Source organism: Myotis nattereri (assembly GCF_964212035.1).
Source record: "Myotis nattereri genome assembly, chromosome: 12".
NCBI lineage: Eukaryota > Metazoa > Chordata > Mammalia > Chiroptera > Vespertilionidae > Myotis > Myotis nattereri.
Window position 1 is genome coordinate 78,954,091 of NC_138087.1, and position 19,998 is coordinate 78,974,088.

At 63.1% G+C, this 19,998-nt stretch overlaps 1 protein-coding gene across 1 annotated transcript in view; it reads left to right on the forward strand.

Moving 5' to 3' along the window:
- Positions 1-714: 714 nt before the first annotated feature.
- ASS1 (argininosuccinate synthase 1) overlaps positions 715-19,998 on the forward strand; it is a 43,174-nt gene continuing 23,890 nt past the window's right edge. The window contains exons 1-9 of the mRNA XM_081103122.1: positions 715-787; positions 5,382-5,441; positions 6,068-6,175; positions 7,003-7,071; positions 8,260-8,448; positions 12,271-12,327; positions 14,199-14,273; positions 17,244-17,314; positions 17,859-17,889. Of these exons, the coding sequence (XP_080959248.1) occupies positions 6,071-6,175; positions 7,003-7,071; positions 8,260-8,448; positions 12,271-12,327; positions 14,199-14,273; positions 17,244-17,314; positions 17,859-17,889 (597 nt within the window). The 5' untranslated portion in view covers positions 715-787; positions 5,382-5,441; positions 6,068-6,070. The remainder of the gene's footprint in view (positions 788-5,381; positions 5,442-6,067; positions 6,176-7,002; positions 7,072-8,259; positions 8,449-12,270; positions 12,328-14,198; positions 14,274-17,243; positions 17,315-17,858; positions 17,890-19,998) is intronic.

The following is a 19,998-nucleotide window of genomic DNA, read 5'->3' on the forward strand; positions in this document are numbered from 1 at the left end:
GCCGGCTGTGGTGTAATGGTTCTGCTTTGAGGCCTGCACAGGGGCTGGGAGTCGGGAGGCACCAAGCCTCTGGAGGTCAGACCAGGGTCACAGCTCAGAAAGGGAACTGAAACCTCCTGTCGCCCAGCGGTGAGCAGTCAGCCAGGCTCCCAGTCGCCAGGTACCGGTGCCCTGGGCAGTGTGGGCAGGTGCCAGGCTCCGGGGAGGCAGCCAGGACCCCATCCTGGACTGGGATGGGACCCAGACTTCGTAGTGCCACCTCCGCCTCCCGGGTACAAGGTGGGGGTCACAGGACACAGTGGGCATGAGACTCACCGCGCTTTGGTCCCCACTTTGAACCCCACTCCCACTGGAAGCGCTAGTGCACTCCCCACGCCCCGGGCAGGCTGGCAAGGCTCAGCTGCAGGGCTGCGCCCCCCCCCCCCCCCGCGGGCTCCAGCCCCTGCAGGGCCCCAGGAGCCACCCGCCTGGGTGCCAGGGTGGGGGGCGAGGCCCCTGAGCCCTCGGGTGGGGGGGGGGTGCGGCAAGGGAGGGAGGCGGGGCGCGGGTGGGAACAGCTCCCAGGGGGAGGAGGGACAGGGGAGGGCCCAGGGGGAGGGCGAGGCCGGCTCGGCCCACGCAGGTGGCGGCGCTGAACCGGGAGCCGCTCCTCGGAGGGGGCGGGCCGGGGGCGGGGCCTGAGCGCGCGCGAGTCCCCACGTGTCCGGGTCTCCCGCCCGCCCGGCCCCGCTTATAACCCGGGATCCGCGCTGCAAGCGGCCCTGCTCCGCTGCCACCGCCGGACCCGGTAAGATCGCCTCTCCCCCGGCTCGGACCCGGGCTCGGACCGGACGGGAGGGAAGGCGCCGACGCCCGGACTCCTGGCTCCCGGGGCCGCGGGGATGGGGACGGGGGGCGAGGCCCGGTCTGCGGGGTCAGGTCGGTGGAGTGTCCCCTTCGCGGGCCGAGGTCCTTCCCGAGTGCCCCTTCCCTGACCAGCCTCTGCGAGCCGAGAGGGTGCGAGGTCCCGATCTCGCCCCGTCTCTGCTCACCCCCGGCTCGGTCTCGGCCTCTCTTCTCGGGGGAAACCGGAGTTCCACCCCCCTCGCCCTCGCCCCGCTACCCCAGCCTGGGCGCACCAGCCCAGCCTCAGTTTACTGCCTGGACTGCCCGGCCGGTGCCCGGGGTGGCTGGGCGCCTTCCCTGCCTTGTGCCTCCTGCAAGGGATGTGAGCTCCCTGCCCAGGTGGGCGGGTCCTGCTGGCGCTGGGCACTGGGCACTGGGCGCTGGGCCCTGGGCTGGGGGAGGGGCCGCTCCGCAGGAAATGCCCGCCATCGGGTGGCTGTTGCCTTTGGCCCCTCGGGCGGCTGCGCCCTGCAGGGAGGGAGGGTCATTGTGAAAAGGAGGAAACTCCCCTCCCATCACACTGGGCTCTTCCTGAGGAGGCCCCGTGACCCCTGCCCCCCCACCCCCCAGGGTTCCTCTCTGGACCTGAGGCTCTCCTCCCCAGCCTGGCCGGCGGGCTGCACATCTGGGCAGAAACAAACCTGCCCACTGTCCTGGAAGGATCGAATCCGCTGGGGGCTTTGCGCGCTTTCCCCAGCCCAGGGCTGGAGGCAGAGGGCCGGCTCCGGGGGCCAGAGGACCTGAGCCCTGAGGGAGGGCACCTGGGGGCCAGAGGACCTGAGCCCTGAGGGAGGGCACCCAGGGGCCAGTGGACCTGAGCTCTGAGGGCAGGCACCCGGGGGCCAGTGGGCCTGAGCTCTGAGGGCAGGCACCCGGGGGCCAGTGGACCTGAGCCCTGAGGGCAGGCACCCGGGGGCCAGAGGACCTGAGCCCTGAGGGCAGGCTCATCTGGGTGAGGCCTTGGGTCTGCCTCTCCGCTCCCCGACCTCAGTTCCCGCCCCTGTCAGAGCTGCCAGGGCTCGGCTCAGGAGGAGGTCTCTGCAGACTTGCCTGGGGCGGTGCCAGGGGCAGTGCCATGCTGGGGGCAGGACAGGACCCAGGGTCCCTGCCCTCCTACCTTAGGTGCTGGTGGCAGAGGCAGAAACTGCACAAAGGGGATGGGAACTGGGACGCAGGAACTTGAGGAGTCTCCCTTAACCCCCTCCCCCTAGACCCCCCTCTCGGCCTGGGCAGGGGCCTGGGTGGGGCTGTGCCAGGGAAGTCACTCTGGCTGTGCTCAGTGCTAGCCAAGGAGCGGTGCGTCCTGCCCGCTGAGCGCCAGGCTGGGCGGGCACCGGGGAGAGTGGAGGAGGAGGGCTCCCGCCCAGCACTGGGCTCCCCCAAGTGCTCCCGTGTGCCCCCCTCCGCTGCCTGCCTGCTCTGGGCTCAGTTGGCTCTGATAGTAACCGTTTCTTTTCCTGGCCCAGGGCCCCCGGAGCCTGACTTTTGGGGGGTGGGGGTGGGGGTGGGGGTGAGGAGGGGGCAGGCCCAGACGAACCTGCTATGCAAGCAGTTTTCCCTGGGCCCGGGAGGCTGCCAGAACAGCCGGAAGCCTGCCGCGGTGCACACAGCCCCAGAAGCGAGTGTCCTGCCTGGGGGCACCCGTGTGGAAAGAGCCCGGGGCCTGAGGCTCTGGTTTCTGCTGTAAAACGCTGGGAAAAGTGGATCTCCAGCCTTGGCACCCTCCCTCCTGCGGGCGGGCATCCGCCCCATTCTTGGGTAGGCCAGGCAGTTCAATGCTATTAGCAGAATAAACACATGAGTAAATGCACTCTCTCCCCACAGCCAAATGCCCGGAGGAGAGGGTTTGAGTGATGAGATTTATGCACCCCCCCCCCCCTTCCACCTACCCCAGGGCCTTTTCATTGAGCCCGGGGACTCCGCCTCCCGAAGCCAAGGCAAACTCCCAAATGACCCCCAAGGCTGGGTGGAGGAACCTTTCTGGGGTGCTGGTGGCCCCAGTAGAGCCCAGTGTTCCTGGTTGGTTCTCAGGCCCCAGGAATCACAGGTGAGGGCTCCCCCCTCCCCCAGTTTGTCTCACCAACAACATGCAGGTGCAATGAGTGGGGTCTGTCCAGCAACTGTTCAGGCTGAACCTTGTGGTCAGACAGCGCTACCTTGTGGTCAGAGTGTGGAATTGCAGGCTGGCTCCATCACACATGGATGAGGGCAGCAAAGGGGTAGTAGGAGCTGCAGTCGGAGGGTGAGGAAATCCCCAAGTCCAGGAGAATTCCTGGGGCCTAGGCGGAGTGAGGGCTCTAAACCAATGACCGCAGCTCCGCGGAGCTAGAATGTCGGAGAGGGGTTCCAGAACATTCGCCAGGCTGACATGCGACATAGAGAATGCAGACTGGTGGTGGTGCATCCGTGTAAAGGGGGGGGGGGGGGGAGCGCTGTGGTCTCCTAGAGGCCGAGTGTATAGGCCACAGGCAGCAAGGAGCAGGCAGTCTGCAGCCAGCCTGGCTTCTAGCCCCCCACGGCCGTGGGCAAGTCATTTCACCTATGAGAGTCTCCACCTTGAAATCACGCACGTGAATTCACGCCCGTGGCACCGGCATGGTCTCTGCTCTTGTCATCGTCCCAGCTCTGACCTTCTAGAGTGTGTGGGTTTCCTTAGTATCGAGCGAGTGCCCAGCTGGTCCGGTGCTTCCCCTGGAGGCCGGTGGGATGGCTCTGGCTGGGGCCACGGAGAAGGCCCCCTGTCTTTCCAACGTAGGCCAGGCGTCTTGTCGTGCTGCCACCTTCTTCCCTCTGGCAAAGGACGACGGGGCTGGCATCGGGAGCTGAGAAAGCCTGCCGTGGGCAGTTCATGTAGGGTGGGGTGGGGCAAGGCTGGGGTTGGGGGAGGCTGAGTCCAGCCAGGATCTGATAGACACCTTCCCGGGGCAGGCAGCCCAGTGTCCCAGCCAGAGGGTTTTCAGGTTGTGTGGACGGTGAGATGGAGGCCTGGAGCGTGAGGGGCTTGCCCAGGCTCAGCCAAGACGGTGGGAGGAGAGTTCAGCGGGCACAGGCTCCATGCCCAGCTCTGGGCTGCTTCCCCCGCATCTCCCTGAATCCTTGCAGGCCTGGGGGAGACGGGCTGCTCGCCACTGTTTTGCAGATGAGCAGCTAAGTAACTAGAACCCAGGTCAGGAGGACCCGTTCAGTGTGCTTCCGGGCTCACTGGACCAGGGCCGATCTCCCTTCGCCTTCCTGTCTACCTCCCCCAAGCACAGGCCTCAGCTTCCTTCAGCTGCTGCCGCAGGGGCCTGGCTGGCTGGGAGGAGCTTCCCGGATGCTGGGAGGGCAGGAGCAAGGCCAGGGTCCGATTGCATCATTTTCCCAGGCCGCCGCCCAGCTTGTAACCTCTGGTCACACACATGCACGCACACGTTCGCTCTGAGATGCCTGCGTCTTGCACACCGTGCAGACCCAAGGCTGAGGCGCAGCCTGGCAGGCAGGAGGGCTCACGCCCAGGGTTCCAGATGCGGAGGGGATTTTAACTCCCTCTTTGGAGGTGAGGAATTGATCGCCAAACGGCAGAATAGGCAGCATTGTCCTGAGTGCCTGCCACATGCTGGGCACTGGCAGCTGGTCCCTGTCCCCACGGAGCTCACAGTGGGGGAGGAGGGCAGTTGGAATACGTCATGACCTGTGCTGTGATGGGCCCCATCCGAGGCGTGGTGGGACCGCTGAGGCAGAGCAGGGCAGACAGAGGGTGGTCTGGGTTTCGATCCTGGCTCTGCCACTTCCCAGCTAAGCAGGACTTTGAGCAGGTTCTTTAACCTCAGCCTCAGTGTCCCTGTCTCTAACACGATGTAACACACGTGGACTACTCAGTTTGTAATAGACATGTTCGTTATCTTTTTTAAAAATATGTTTTTATTGATTTCAGAGAGAGGAAGGGAGAGGGCGAGATAGAAACATTAATGATGAGAGGGGATCACTGATTGGCTGCCTCCTGCACACCCTGGGGATCGAGCCTGCAGCCCAGGCAGGTGCGCTGACCGCGAATCAAACCGTGACCTCCTGGTTCATAGGTCGAAATTCAACCACTGGGCTTCACTGGCTGGGCAACATGGTCATTATCTTGATTGTGGTGATGGTTTCAGGGGTGCTGGGACGGATTTGTTGGATGCCCTCAATATATGCAGTTTATTGTATGAATATGCACCAGGGTGGGCACCAGGGTGGGGGAGGGGCTGCTCTGTGGAGACAGGCAGGCCACCTGCTGCCTCAGTGGCCCCACCACGCCTCGGGCGTGGCCCGTCACAGCACAGGTCACGCTGTGTTCTAACTGCCCTTGTGTGCCCCATCCCAGGCACATGCCTCCCCAAATGTGCCCGCTCAGCCAGGCTGCTAAAAGGGGGTTCTAATAGCTGGGAAGGCTAGTTCAGGGCCTCTGGCACCCCCCTCCCCGACCCGCACCCCCACTGAGGCTGCTGTGCCTGGACACTGAGCAGCTTTTGGTTCTGCAGAGTGGTTCGCCAAGCAGTGACGACAGATTCCAGAAGCCAGGAACCCACACCTTCACCCAGGTACCTCCTGCCTCCCTCCGCCCGGCTCCCCTCCATCCTTAATGGTCTGTTGTGTGGCTGAGGTTGCCATGGGCACCTCTGCTGGCCCCAGGGGCAGGGCCTGGCAGGTGGTTGAATGGCCAGTGGAGGGGAGAGTTGTGGGTATCAATCAGATCCACCCCCAACCTCGCTGTCCCGCGAGGCCTCTTCTTCCAAGTCCGAAGGGCAGTAGGGACGTGGGCCCCGGGGCTGACGGGGGCGCGGGGAGGGGGGGACCTGTGAGACGTGAGGAACTGCATGGAGGACATGTCTGGCCGCAGCATCCGGCTGTGTCCAGGCTCCGCTGCACAGGGCGGGGCCATGGGGCCGCCCTCCACCTCTCTGGGCCTCCAGGCACATGGGGAGTGTCCAGTGTGCAGCGCCTGCGTCCTGGTGGGGATGGGGAGTGTGGAGGGGTGTGGCTTCAGGAGGGAGGCGTCCTCAGCTGGCCCTGGTGATGGCCAACATCCTGTGGCAGCTTGTCCGGGAATGAGGCTTGGGGGGTGCGGGGGTGGGGGTGGGGGCAGGAGGGAGCTGTTTGCTGGGGCTGGCAGGTGGGGCGGGACGGGCCGGATCCATCCCTCACATTCTTCCTCAACTCCCTGCAGACCATGTCCGGCAAAGGCTCCGTGGTTCTGGCCTACAGTGGTGGCCTGGACACCTCCTGCATCCTCGTGTGGCTGAAGGAACAAGGCTATGACGTCATCGCCTACCTGGTGAGGAGGCGCCGAGTGTGTCTTCCTGCCCCTGCCGCGGGCTCCCCCTCTGCGTCTGCACCGCCTCCCTTTCTTCCCCGTAAACCAGTGGTTCTCAACCTTCTGGCCCTTTAAATACAGCTCCTCATGGTGTGACCCAACCATACAATTATTTTCGTGGCTACTTCATAACTGTCATGTTGCTACTGTTATGAATCGTCATGTAAATATCTGATCTGCAGGATGGTCTTAGGCGACCCCTGTGAAAGGGTCGTTCAACCGCCAAAGGGGTCGCGACCCACAGGTTGAGAACCGCTGCCGTAAACAGAGCGTCCTGGGTGTCCCCAGGCCTGGAGATGTCCCCCAGAGCACAGAGCAGGCAGCTGTCCTGTGGGGCTCACCTGAGCAGAATGCAGGGCCATGTCTGTGTCCGGGTGGGGCCCAAGCAACTGGAGGCCAGGCCGGGGCGCAGGGCCGCTTTGAGCCCGGACACAGGCCTCTCTGCCGTCTGCCAGCTTCAACGGATGGTCAAGTGGCTGCACCTGGCTTTGTCCTGGGGGGGGCGGGGAGGGGGTGGGGATTGCGGGAAGAGATAGATGGTTCAAGGGAAGCCTTTGACCTTCAAGGCAGTGTTAGCAGACGTTGCTTCCCAGGGCCAGGCCTGTCCAGTCCTCCCCCCCACAGTGGTAGCTCCTGGAAATATTCGGGTGCCCTCTCTCCTCCCTGGGGCCTCACCCTCCCATGGAAACCCCTCCATTTGAGGGCTGTTATGTGGACGGCTCTTGCCCGGGGCCCACCCCGGGGGCCGACATTCCCTGGACTGATGGGCCTCTGCTCCCGCCCCTCAGGCCAACATCGGCCAGAAGGAAGACTTTGAGGAGGCCAGGAAGAAGGCGCTGAAGCTCGGGGCCAAAAAGGTACCAAGTGGGAGGCGGGTCTGGGACAGGAAGTGGGGTTTGGACATGGTGGGGTAGCAGTGGGCCTTCCTGTTTCAAAGCTCCTTGTCCCCGACTCCCTTCTGATGGGTCCTCTTGCTTCCAAGAGGGAAATAAATCCCTTCCAGGTGTGTGAGTACACATTCAGCCACTCCTCCACCCAACCACCCTCCATCCATCCACCTTTTCCTCCTCCACTCACTCATCCACCTGTCCATCTCTCTGTCCAGCCGCCCATCCACTCACTCATCGGCCCTTTCATCTGCCCATCCACCTGTCCATCCCTCATTCATCTGCACCCACACAACCCTCCTCCCATCCATTCAGCAGCACCAGGAAACGCCAGCTGAGCTCAGCACGTTGATTGAGCATCTAGCTGTGTGGTGCGCAGGCCCTGTGCTGGGTGTGGGGCCCATACGGGTGAACGGCCCAGCCTGGTCCCTGCTCACCTGGGCTCACAATGCAAGTGTGAGCCGCTCCCGAGGGGGCGGAGGGTTCCCCTGGCAGCCAATCAGAAGCAGGTCCCTCTGCAGGGCACGTGTAGCTCACCTGGAAGGCAGCCCATGTGCTTCGTGTGTGTATCTCACAGTCCCTGCTCCAGGGTCTAGATGTAGCAAAAGTAACCATCGTAACCCCTTCCAGACCATTCTTAAGTGCAGTTGGCACCGGAAGCAAGGCGTGTGGAACACAACAGCCCATTGGTAGTCGGGGGCAGGCCCCGCTGCCCACCGTGGCTTTTGCATGTAATGATTGTATCATTATATCAAATGTTTTAGCTCAGAGTCTCCCGGAAAAGGGCTTGGGGACCCCCGGGGTGTACATTTTGAGAGCCAGCATCTCTGTCCTCTGCCCACTAGATGCCAGAACCCCTTCCCAACCCAAACCAAAATGATCTTCGGGCATTGCCAGCTGACCCTGGGGACAAAGTCAGTACTGGCTTTTGTGACTGACATCTCTCTACTGCTCTAGATCTTAGGTGGCAGCTGAGTTTCATTTCAGGCCCAGAATGCTGTGTTAGGAGGGATTGAAGGACCACAGCTAGTGTCAGGGTCCGTTAGCAGTGTCTGCCTTAGACGCAGACCCTGTGCATCGCCTGGGGCTCTGCCTCCTGACGAAGGCCCCCCCCCTCCCGTACCCTGCTGAGACTCCCTCCCCTGGGCTCCCCCGTAGGTGTTCATCGAGGACGTCAGCAAGGAGTTTGTGGAGGAGTTCATCTGGCCCGCCGTCCAGTCTAGTGCACTGTACGAGGACCGCTACCTCCTGGGCACCTCTCTGGCCAGGCCCTGCATCGCCCGCAAACAAGTGGAGATCGCCCAGCGGGAGGGGGCCAAGTATGTGTCCCACGGCGCTACGGGCAAGGTGAGACCAGGGGCGGGCCGGGCGCGGGGGGGGGCGGCCAGGGCTGCAGAGGGAGACGTGGGCGCCGGGTGATGGACGGGTGGCCCTTGGTCATCGTGGGTTCCCCCCATAACTGCCAGGTGCACAGCGGACATACTGAATAGGAGGAAGATTACCAGTACGTGCGTTTCCACGCGCGGTGGGAGGGATGTCACCCCATTTGGCCAACTTGAGGCTGAGCGTTGGGGACGTTGCCACTGGCCGAGGTCACAGAGCATGCGTCACCATCTATGTGGTAGAAAGGGCCAGAAACCCCGAGTTAGCAGAGGTTCAGGGCCCGTACAGCTGGGTTCAGATCCTGGCTCCCCCGTTTTCACGCTGTGTGACTTCACCCCCATGCAGATAAAATGGGACCAGCTCATGGGTTGGCGGGAAGTCGTGAGTAGGGAAATTCCAATAGAGGCCTGAGCGTTCAATGACAGAGATGTGCCCTGATTGTACGATGGTCAGACCTGACATAGGGGCTCCTGCAGGCAGAGGAAGGTCAGTAAGAACAGCTGTCAGCGCAGAATAAAAAGCTCCTCTGTCCATGCTGAAGGAGCTGGGCTGTGAGATCCCCGTCCCAGGGGGTATTCAAGGCGGGAGCAGGAGACCAGGGTTCTGCAAGGGCTCCTGCGGGAGAAGGCTCCTCCTTCCGTGCCAGCAGGACTGAGGGAGGGTGGCATTCAGGGCTGGTAGAGTGAGTGGGTGAGTGTGTGATGGGTCTGGCCTTGGCTTGAGCGGCTCTTGGGGTCCAGGGAGAGACCCCCAGAGTAACCCACACGCAATAGCCACCAGCAGCTGTGTGCGCTGCTCCATTTGGCCACCAGAGGGCACCAGAGGCTTGTATTTGAGACCTTCTGGGGCCGAGACCCTGGAGGACGCAGCTGGAGAAGGAGGCGGCTGCCCAGGGCCTCTGGTCCCCAAGGGCTGTGGCTCTGAGGACAGCACCCTCTGTGGCGGTTGTGTGGCCCCTTGGGACCTGGGATGTCCCTGCAGGTAACACTCAGTGTCCAAACGAGGAGCAGCCAGACTGGGAACATCTCTGGGGGCCTCCACGGCCAGCATCGTCCAGAAAATTATCAAGTTGTGGGCAGGCGAGCCCAGGCACCTGCAGGGGCTGGGGGCTGGCTGGCTGGGGGCGGGTATCACATATCAGGAGGGGGCCCTGGGGCCCCTGAAGACAGAACCAGGGCCGGGGGGCTGGGCCTGCGTGAGGCTGGCAACCCCAGAGGCAGATCCCAGTAGGACATCTTGGCAGAACATTCTGGAAGGGTTCACCCTGCAGAGAAAGAGCTGGGGTGTGCCCAGAAGCAGAGGAGGTCCAGCAAGGCCGGTCCTGAGGTTCCAGCCTGTGGCATTTTCAGCTGCTGGCCTCTCAGATGCAGGGACCTAGGGACCCCGGGGTCCTTGTTCCCGTCACAGGGTGTCACCTTTAGGCATCTGTTCATTCTCTCTGTGCACTGAGTACTTGTCCAGCATGGACCTCCCTCCTCACATGGGGGCATTTGGGGACTTGGAACCCTGACCTAGCAGGGAGAGAGGGACGGTGGCACTGAGACATCCGATGGAGCAGGTGTTAGCCACCGACGCCGAGGGGGCAGGGCGCCCAGGCTGCAGGAACAGACTGTGCAAAGGCCTGGAGGCAAGAGGCAGCGTCCCGCCCAGGGCCCAACCCGGTGGCACCTGGTACAGACCCTGACCCCGCCCCACCAGAGCTGCACAGGAGCTGGGGTAGCTCTCCCAGGGCCTCCTCCTTCCCACCAGCTTTGGAAAAGAAGCCTGGAAATCTGAGCCTCAGACTCGGGCAGGGGCGCGGGGAACAGGAGTTTGGTAAATGGCGCCATCTGCATGGCTGGCCTGGGAGCAGATGGGCCACCCCCCTCCCAGCCCTCCCAGCCGCGGTGGGCACCGCACCCACACTTAAACACGTCTGCACGTGTATCCGCACATGGGTGCACATGGTGTGTGTGTGTGTGACACCTACCCCGGCCCCCTGGGGTGCTGCCAGGGGCTAGCCTGGTGCTGAGGGTCCTGGCGTGAGGGAGTGGAAGGATCTGATGGGCCTTAGCCTGGTCTGGGGCAGAGTTTGAACCAACGCAACCTGTTTGGCTTCTGGGAGGGTCTCTGGCTCTGGAACAGATGGGTGTCCCCATGGTGGGCAGACACCAGCCCAGGGTGCTGTCGGAGGAGGCAGCAGCCACCATTGTTCTGGGGAAATGTGACGCCGTGGGGAAGAGAGGCCAAGATATGCAACGTCAGATCTCGTGCCTCACAGACGAGTCTGCTTGTTGTTGTAGCTGCCCCGCTCCGGGGGCCGTGCTGGCCGGGGCCCTCGGGCAGGTGGTGCTGCGCCTCGTCCATCCACAAGATGGGCATTAAATAGAGCCCACCTCAAAGGCTGCTGTGATCAGTGAGCTCCCGAGGTGTGGAGCTTCTGAGTAACTGTGAACTGTTAGGATTGCATTGCCTGCTGGCTGTGTGACCTTGGGCAGGTGCCTCCACCTCTCTGAGCCTCACACAGGGTCAAACATCCCACTGGCCCCAGTGGCTCTCCCAGGTGACAAGCAGTGTAGAGTAGGCGCTCAGTAAAGGGATTGGATGGAGGGTGAGGGGGCGGCCGACCGGCTGCCGCCCGGGGCCCCAGGAGACCGGACAGGAGCAGCCCCCGCCCCTCAGCTCCTGGCTCTGCGGAGATGGGCTGCGGGACTGAAGCCCGTGTTCCCATGGCGCCTGACAAGACTGGAAAATAACATGTTATTCCCGCCCAGCTCCGGCGCCCGTGCAGTTTTCACAGTAGGCGAAAGGTCCCTCTGTCATTTCCGTGGCGCTGTCTCCCTCCAGCCGCTGAGCTGATGGGAGGCGGGCGGGCGCCGGCAGCCATTGTCTGCCGGGGTCTGGGCTGTGCGGCCAAGGCCAGCTCTGGGGGGCGGCCTCTTCCATCATCATCGTCAGTGTCTGGGATGATGTCCCCTCACTGGGGGGCCGGGGGACCCTCACTTCACTGCAGAGGACACAGGTGCAGAGAGGCAGGGCGACCCACACGGGTGGGCTCTGTGCCCTTGGACCAGGCCCTTCTGTCTCTGGGTCTCAGTTTCCCTCCCTATTCAGAGAGGAGCTGAGGAGCAGAGGGCCCCCGGCAGCGAGCTGGTTCCACCCCCTCCCTCCAGCCAGCCATTGTGTAGACGGGAAGCTGAGGCTCGGAGAGCAGACAGGGTTTCCGCTGGATGAGGCAGGGAGGGCAGGTCACAGCATCATGGAACCACACAGGTGGGGACCTGCAGGAAGAGGCTGAGGTGTGGGCAGCTCTCCCTGCCTGGAGAAGGGCCCCCCAGCCCTGCCCTCATGTGTACCCCCAGAAGTGTGCATCCCTGCCATGTACCTAGACATGCATGCCCTCCCTCTCACCCCATGCCCACAATACATGTGCAACAGCTCTCTTTAATCTGCTGTGTTTCTGCATCCCCTGCACCCCACCCCGGGCCCATGCTGACACCAGTGCATGCACAGAAGTCATGGTATTCGCCACACATGCCAGGCACTGGGCACCCTGTCCTGCACACCAGCTCGGCTCTGCTCGAGACCTGACTGACTGCCTGTGGGGCAGGAGCTGGCGTTTCTTCTTTAAGAAAGCCATTTCCATCTTCACAACGGGCTTTAGGGCCCGCTCAGGAGGTTCTCAAAGAGCCATCCAGCCGCCTGCACTGAGCAGCCCACGCTGTTGACGCACAGCACACACCACCCCCCCCCCCCCGTTCCCACACCCCAGCTGTGGTGCCTGACAACCCCTGCTCTGTGTTTCAGGGCAACGACCAGGTCCGGTTTGAGCTCACCTGCTACTCGCTGGCCCCCCAGATTAAGGTAAGAAGTCGCTCCTCTCAGGGGGCGAGGCCTGGGGTTCTGGGAGGTGCCAAGAACAGGGACAGTGTGCACCTCAGCCTCCCAGGGGCGGGGCGGGGGGGCGCCTTCCCCACAAAGAGTGCCCTCCCTCACCAGCTGCCAGGGGACAGCACTTTCTCCCAAGGGGCTGCCCAGGTGTCTGGGCCGTCAGGGCGCTGGAAGGACAGATGTCGCTGTCCTTCAACCCGTGTCCTCGCCACTCCAAGGTCTGGCCTCCCGGGTGCAAGTGGCCGGTTTCTGGGCTCCCGGCAGCCTCCCTCGCCCCGGTCAGGGCCCCTCAGCGAAGGCCTGGCCCCTCTCAGCTTCCCGAGCCCTGGCCTCCGGTGTCTTGGAATCTTTCCTGGGATGGGAAGGAGCTTGGGGACACCTCTACCCAGGGATGCCGCCCAGTCCTGAGAGCACGTGTCAGCGGCGCTACCTAGCCTGCCGCCACCGCCCCGCCCCCTGCAAGCCGACCTGTGTGCATTCATTCATTCATCCATTCATCTCCTCATTCATTCATTCAGTATTCACTCAGGCCAGCCTCCAGGCACAAGGCTGAGCAGTAGAAATACAATGCCTGCCCCGTGGCCACGTTAAAAAAAAGATAAAAGCAACAAGTGACATCTTCCTAATAAGATACGTTATTGAGCTCTATGTGTTCGACGTGTCATCGACGTAGAAAAGTTACTGAGGTGTTTCGCGGCCTTTTTCGTGCTGAGTCTTCAAGGTCCAGTGTGAGCTTCACGCTGAGCTGGCGATGGGGGCGGCCAGGCCGGGCGGCTTCCGGCACAGGTGCAGGTCTGCGCTCCTGCGAGGCCACCTCAGGCTGAAGCTCCGGGAGACGTGCCCCTCTCAAGCCCCAAGGGGCCCTAAGGGGTTTCCACTTTTCCTTCCGTGGGCATCTTCCTCTGTCCCTTTAACCACCCGCCGCTGCTCGGGTGCCCATGGCCTGGAGGTGAGCGGTAATCGCTCTAATGATCCATTTTGACCGCAGACACCGGGGCTGCGGGAAGCCCTCGGACAGTGCGGGCCCGTGCCCGTGGTGTCTGGTTTCCGAGCCTTTGTCTGCAGAGGCCAAGCCCAGGGGCTGGGATGGGGCTCAGGCAGGGGTGCAAGCTGGGCTCGGAGCTGGGGTGAGGCCAGGGATGCTCGTCCTAGGGTTGGGGGTCCTTCACCCTCCCACCCTCACCCCCACCCCCAGCTCCACAGCCTGGAATTCACACCGGCTCCTGCGTCTAGTTGGGCCGTTGTGTGAGAGGCAGGGGCAGGGCCCTGCTTGGCCGCCGGGGTGAGTGGGGGCTTTTCGCTTTGAGGGCCTATCCCTGCCCCCCCCCCCCAAGCGGGTGGAATGAACTCAGTCCCCAGTCAGCCTCTGACTCTCCTCCCTTCCTCGCCTAGAGCAGCTCAGGTTCGGAAGAAGGGAAGCAAGAGAATGGGTTTGGGAGATGGCGTGTGTCATCTCTGGTCCCTACTACCCTGGAGCAGGGCCATTGGGTAGCTGCACCCCACGGGGGTGGGGGGTGGGGGCTGGCCCTCCGACCAGGGGTGCTGGTGAGAGACCCTCAGGGCTCCGTGCGGGAGACTGAGACCCAGGGGCAGGACCCGCCTGGGGACACGTGACCATCCTGCCATGGAGCTTGGGCCTCTTGAAACCCACCCCCAACATGGGGGGTCCCATCCTTCCCTGCTTAGCGGGGTCCCCAGGGGCTGCATCCTCTCTGGGGAGCAGCAGGAGACCCCAGGGGGCCATTGGAGTCTCCTGCCCCTTAGCAGAGAGGCCGGCCCTGTGCTCGGGGGCCAGGAGAGCCAGCAGCAGGGCCCCCAGGTCTGACCCCTTGCCCCATGTCCAGGTCATCGCCCCCTGGAGGATGCCCGAGTTCTACAACCGCTTCCAGGGCCGCAGCGACCTGATGGAGTACGCGAAGGTAGGAGCCCGCCGCGCCCCTGGCCCTCCCTGCTGCCCCTCCCTGCACGTCCCTCCCGGGGGCTGCGTGGACCCCCAGCTTGAGGCTGGGACTCACCCCCATGCCTGGGGATGGCAATCTGTCCAGCTGCCCCCCCTTTTCCGGGCACCTGTGCCCTGAGCCAGCCAGTCCCACAGAGGTGTGGTCCCTGCCTGGCTGGGCCTCTCCTGCTGCCTCCCATTCTCCTGCCACCTCTGCGGTGTGTGTCACTCAGGGGAGCGCCGGGGGTGGGAGCCGGGCCATTTTCTGCCTCTCATTACCTGGTGGCTAATTGTCCCCAGGGCTCTCCCGGGAGCAGGTAGGCGCTCGGAGGAGCCGCGGCCGACAAAGGCTGTGTCGAGCCAGCCCTTTTGAAGTACAAGTTGCAATAAAACATATTAGAAGTTTTACATCAAGATCCTTAGCCTCTCCCCAGGGAACCTTTCTTTTTAGCGACGCGATGGCAGTCCTTGACAAACAGCCTCAATCAATCAGACGGGGGAGAGCAGCGCGGTGCACACACCAGAAAATTGCTCCGGTTTTTAAATAGCAGCCGCCCGGGCCGGCTGGGGGCTCGCGCTGCAGCCGGGGTGCCACGCGGTGGGGACGCGGCCCAGCCCCGCCGCCAGCATCCCATTAAGACCTGGAGTGCTCGGCGGAGAGATCTCCTGCCATCTGTTGTTTTATTATTAAGAGGGGAGTTTACAAGAGCAAGCCCATATGTTGCCAAACAAATTGTCAAATAGCAGAGCTATTAAGGGAACGGCTTGGCGAGGCCTTTTCGTCTCCCCGATCGGACAGAATCTGGAGCATGTTTCATCTTTGAGGATAATGAATTGGAACCCCCGCCCCATCCGTGCTCTCACGCCTGCCGTCAGGGTTCGAGACAGGGCCGGGCTGACCCAAATGCTGCTCTTCGTGTAAAACATGCAACCCCAAGCCAAGCTGCTCCGGGGCTCCCCAGCAAAGGTGAAGTTCAGGGGTGTCGCTGTCCCTCCTGCCCAGATTGTGGGGAGCAGGTGCTGAGCTCAGCTTCCGTCCCCAATAGAAAGTTTGCCCCCGAAAGTTGGGCCCAGGTCCCTCCTCGACCCGCCCTCCCGCAGAGGCCGGTGTCAGACCCTCTAGGAGGGAGGCAGTGGTTCTGCGCCCAGGAAATGGCCAGAATCATTGAGCAGCAACCAGGCTTTGTCCGAAATCCAGAGCCAGGCAGGACCAGGTTCGACTCAGACAGAAATCCAGGGGCTTTAGAAAGCCCTGCTGCCAGGACGCCCTCGCCGAGGCCAGAGGGCCTGCACAAGCCCCATGAAAAGCACGTCTCGCTGCCCTTTCCACGTCCAGGGGAGCAGCACTCCGCACGGCCTCATCTTGTTCACTGTCACCTTCTCCTTTTATTTTATTTTTTTCCAATTTATATTTTTATTGATTTCAGAGAGAGGAAGGGAGAGGGGGAGAGAGAGAGAAATGATGAGAGAGAATCATTGATCTTTTGCCTCCTGCACGCCCCACACCCGAGATCGAGCCCGCAACCCAGGCATGTGCCCTTGACCGGGAATCAAACCATGACCTCAACCACTGAGCCACGCCAGCCGGGCTCACCATCTTCCTTTTTTAAGCCAGCATTTGAGTTTGGCGCCGGAAAGCAGGGCTGTGTTCTGTGTACTTGTGGAAGATGGCTCATTTCCTGTCCTCGATTGCAATGTGTCTTGGTTGGTGGGGGGGGGGGGGGGGGGCGGGGGGCAGTGGGGGGGGGGGCAAGAGCCTTTGGGCAGGGACTGTCGCTATTTTGGGCTTTTGTGGTGCTGCCCATCCTGTTCTCTCCTCCCTCCCTCCCTCCCTCCCTCCCTCTCCTCTCTCCCTGCCCTGCCCGAGGCCCAGTGGGAGAGGGAAACCTCCACCCTCACAAAGGCTGCGGGCGGCCCTGGTTTCCCAGCCCCGCAGCCTGGCGGTGCCTCACAGGCCCCGGGGTTCCGTCTGCACAGAGCCCGGGTCCCCACCCCCGACCCCTCTGCTGGAGAGAGCTCAGGACCAGTGTGTAGATTTGACTCTGGGCAACTTGGGGGGACTCGGTTTCCCCCCAGCATTGAGCAGCCTCTCCCATTCGCCCGTGTGGTTTAACTGGAAGAACACAAACATTCTCGCGTGGCCGTGGGCCATCTCCTGGGAACGCTTGAAAACCAACCCCAGAGGGTTTTCGCCTCATTTCTTTTGAAATTCTTAAGTGATGAAGGTACCTTCCCTCCTTCCTGGGAATGAGGGCTGAACCTGGGGGAGCAGAATTGGGAGAGATGGGGTGATGCGGGTGGGACCCGTGGGGCAAGGTGCTGACAGGGGGCTCAGGGGGCAGAGTGTCCAATCTTTCTGGCTTAAAGCGGCCAGACTGGGCCCTGAGCTGCCCCCCATGCCAGGCAAGCGGGGGAGGGAGAGCAGGACACGATGCACACGCTGGTGCCCGATCCGGCCTGGTGCCCGCTGGGAGCACGGGGTCACCAGGGACCCGCCTCATCTTTCATCCAAAGGCTGAGTGAGGTCCAGGCCAGGTCCTTGAGCCATGGATCGGGCCACTGGGGAAGCGAAGCACAGCCAGAACCAGTGGGAGAATGGGGGCTGCCTGGGCTGTTCCGCGTCGGGATTTCGGGGTCCTGGGTGTGGCACACCCTAAGTGCTTCAGGGGCCCTGGAAGTGTAAGTCCAGAATTTTCCGGAAGGAACCTCCAAATTCAGCGTCCACTCGACAGCATCCCGGACGCTCGGTCTCGCCGCTTCTGCACGGCACACCCAGCACGGAGGCCCTCGCTGCCTGGGGGAGGGAGGAGACTGCCGTGGCTCCAGGTCTTGCTTGCAGGGGGGCCAGAGTTTGGGGCTGGCTGTGACCTTGAAAGAGAACCGAGGCGGCTGGGCCTGACCCTCCCCTCCGCTTCAAGCTCCCTCATGCTGCCCTGTCTCCTACCTGCAGCAACATGGCATCCCCATCCCGGTCACCCCCAAGAGCCCGTGGAGCATGGACGAGAACCTCATGCACATCAGGTACGACACCAGCCCCGTCCACAGGTCTGCCGGGCGCGGGGAGCGCCTGCCGGGCCGGCCAGGGTGTCATGGTGGCCGGACACGAGTGGTCCCCTCCCTAACGGAGTGGGGGGAGGGCAGACCACATCTACCCACTTGTTCCCAGCTCCCCCTGCAGCCCTGCTGGGTGCCCGGGAGATGCCGGCATCTGGCCTCCTGGGTCACCGGCGGGCCTTCTCTGAGGATGGGCTTTTGAGGTTAAAACCTCAAGCATGAGGAGGGAGCAGCAGGGTGCAGGGAAGAGCATTGAAAGCAGAGGGAACAGCATGTGTGAAGGCCCCCCGATGTGGAGCCCTGGGCCTGGGCCCCAGAGGACAGAGAAATGTCCAGGCCCGTCTTACCACCTGCAGCTCCCACAGCCAGCTGCTGGGCCCAGGAGGTGCCGGGCGAGGTCGGCAGCGGTTGCCCCGGCAGAGAAAAGGGGGGTGGGGGTGGGGGTGTCGAGGTGTAGCCATGTCCCTCTGTCCCTCCCCTGGTAACCTCTGTCTTCCCTTTCCCTCTGCAGCTACGAGGCTGGAATCCTGGAGAACCCCAAGGTAATCCCTTCTCCTCCGCTCTGGTGGGAGCTGCTCGGCGCCCGTGCGGTCTGATGTGTTTGTAGCCTAATTGGAAATTTCATGGGGGGCGGGCGTGGGGCTGAGGCCGAGCCCTGCCTGTGTTCCAGGCCCCCCACCGGCCGCCCCCTCCATGCTGCACTTTAAGATCCCCCCACCCCGTGCTCCTTTCTAATTGCTGCTGGGTGAATAGGGGAAGGAAATATTTCAGGGCAGCACAGAGAGAGGGTGCGATTGTGCGACAATAAAGAAACAATTAGGCAGATGAGACACTTGTGGGAGGGCCCAGCCGGTGCCCACCAGCTCTCAGGCCACCGCTGCCTCAATGGGGGGTGGGCTTAGAGCCCCGGGACCCACATGTCTGGGTTTGCGCCCCATGCCTTCAGGGCAGGCCACCCCATCCCTGTCCCCCGCCTTCCCGGCTGGGCCTCGCCCTTTGAAGTTTAGGATTTCTCTCCCGGGGGGCTTCCCTTTGTATGTCCCCCTGCGCACCGTGGGAGATGGGGAGGCAGGCTGAAATCTATCCTGCCAAGAGAAAAATCTCTTTGTCCCTGAGGGAACATGTCTCCACGCCCTGGCTGAGCCCCACACCCGGTGGCTGGTTTGGGGGGCGTGGGGGGGGCGTCTTGTCTGAGAGGGGGAAGTGTGCTGTGGATGGGGGGTGCTCAGGCAGCTGGGTCTGGGGGATCCAGGAAGGCCAGCTGGAAGGGAGGATGCCCAGAGGGTTGGGTGAGGGTGGGGATCCCAGCTAGGCTCCTCGCGGACCAGGCTCTGGGTCTGGGTTGGCGGGAGTACAGCGTGTGCAGTGGCTGCTTCTGGAGCCAGGCCTGGGTTGGGCATGTCTCTGGCTTACTTCCCTTGGTTCTGGCTGTGAGCACCCTAATCGTATGGACGAGGAAACTGACGCCCTGCCAGAGAGTAGGTGCCAGGTCACCCCATCGCAGGAGCTGGCCCTCTGGCCTCTGTGGTTCCCCCACTGCCACAGCTCCCCCACCCCTCGTTCCGTCAGCCCAGCTGTGTCACTCCGGACAGGCTCGCACCCTTGTCCCCTGGAGGCTGATGGCCCCATGAGGCTGCTGCCTGCTGGCCACAGGTTTTTCCAGTTCATGCTCTGCTGACCCCACGACACTCAGGCCAGCCACCCCTAATTAGCCAGTCACTCAGCGCCCAGGGGGCCGAGGGAGGCTGAGCGGGCAGAGCAGCTTCAAGGCAGGGTGCCCTCCAGCCTGCAGGGCCCGGAGCATGCTGGGAAAGCGCTCCCCACCCTTCTCCCAGCGGCCGGTGGGCTCTCCCCTCGGGACTGGGGCGCAGAGCTGAGAGCAGCCGTGGTGGGGGGCAAGCCCCTGTGTGACCGGCAGCTCCCCCACCTCCCAGGCCTCCTTGTCTAGTGAGGACAGTGGGCGGATAAGTGAGCGTCCGGGAGGGTCTCTTTAAGGATTCCGCCACCCGGTCGAGGCGGGAAGGTTCATGTGTGGGTCCCAGAGGTCAGAAACCCGGGTCTGAACCCCAAGTCTGCTTCCATTGCTCTGCAACCTTGGGCAAGTCACTCAGCCTCTGAGCCTCCGACTGCTCATGCACACAGTGGGGGACCACTGCGCCGCCCTACTAAGCATCTGAAACGCGCCGGCCTGCCCATGGCACAGGGCACGGCCTCAGTCCTGGGGCTGGGGGTGCGCCCTCCCCCCGCAGGACCTTTGGGAGGAAGTGACCACCGTCCCCTTCCATCAGGACAGGCTGGACTGGGTGGGCCCAGGGGGAGACCTTCTCGCCACGGCGCATGGAGCAGCCGGCCCTCCGAGGGTGAGGGCCCTGCTGGCCGCGGCTCCCGGCTGCCCCAGGTCCCTCGTGCGTCTCTGGATCTGATGTGGGGGGGGGAGGGGGTTCCTCTGAACCCAGAGATGAGGAGGGGCAGCAGTGAGGGGCCTGGGAGACATGTTGCTCCCTGAGCTGCCCGGCCCCCTGGGGAGGAGCTGGGGAGACAGCTTCGGGGGCCTGGGCCCCCTCCCCCTCGCCCAAAAAAGCCGGAGACCTGTCGAAGGGAGGGTGTGGAGGCAGATGGTGGAGCCATTTTCTGCCTCCGTGAGGGCTGAT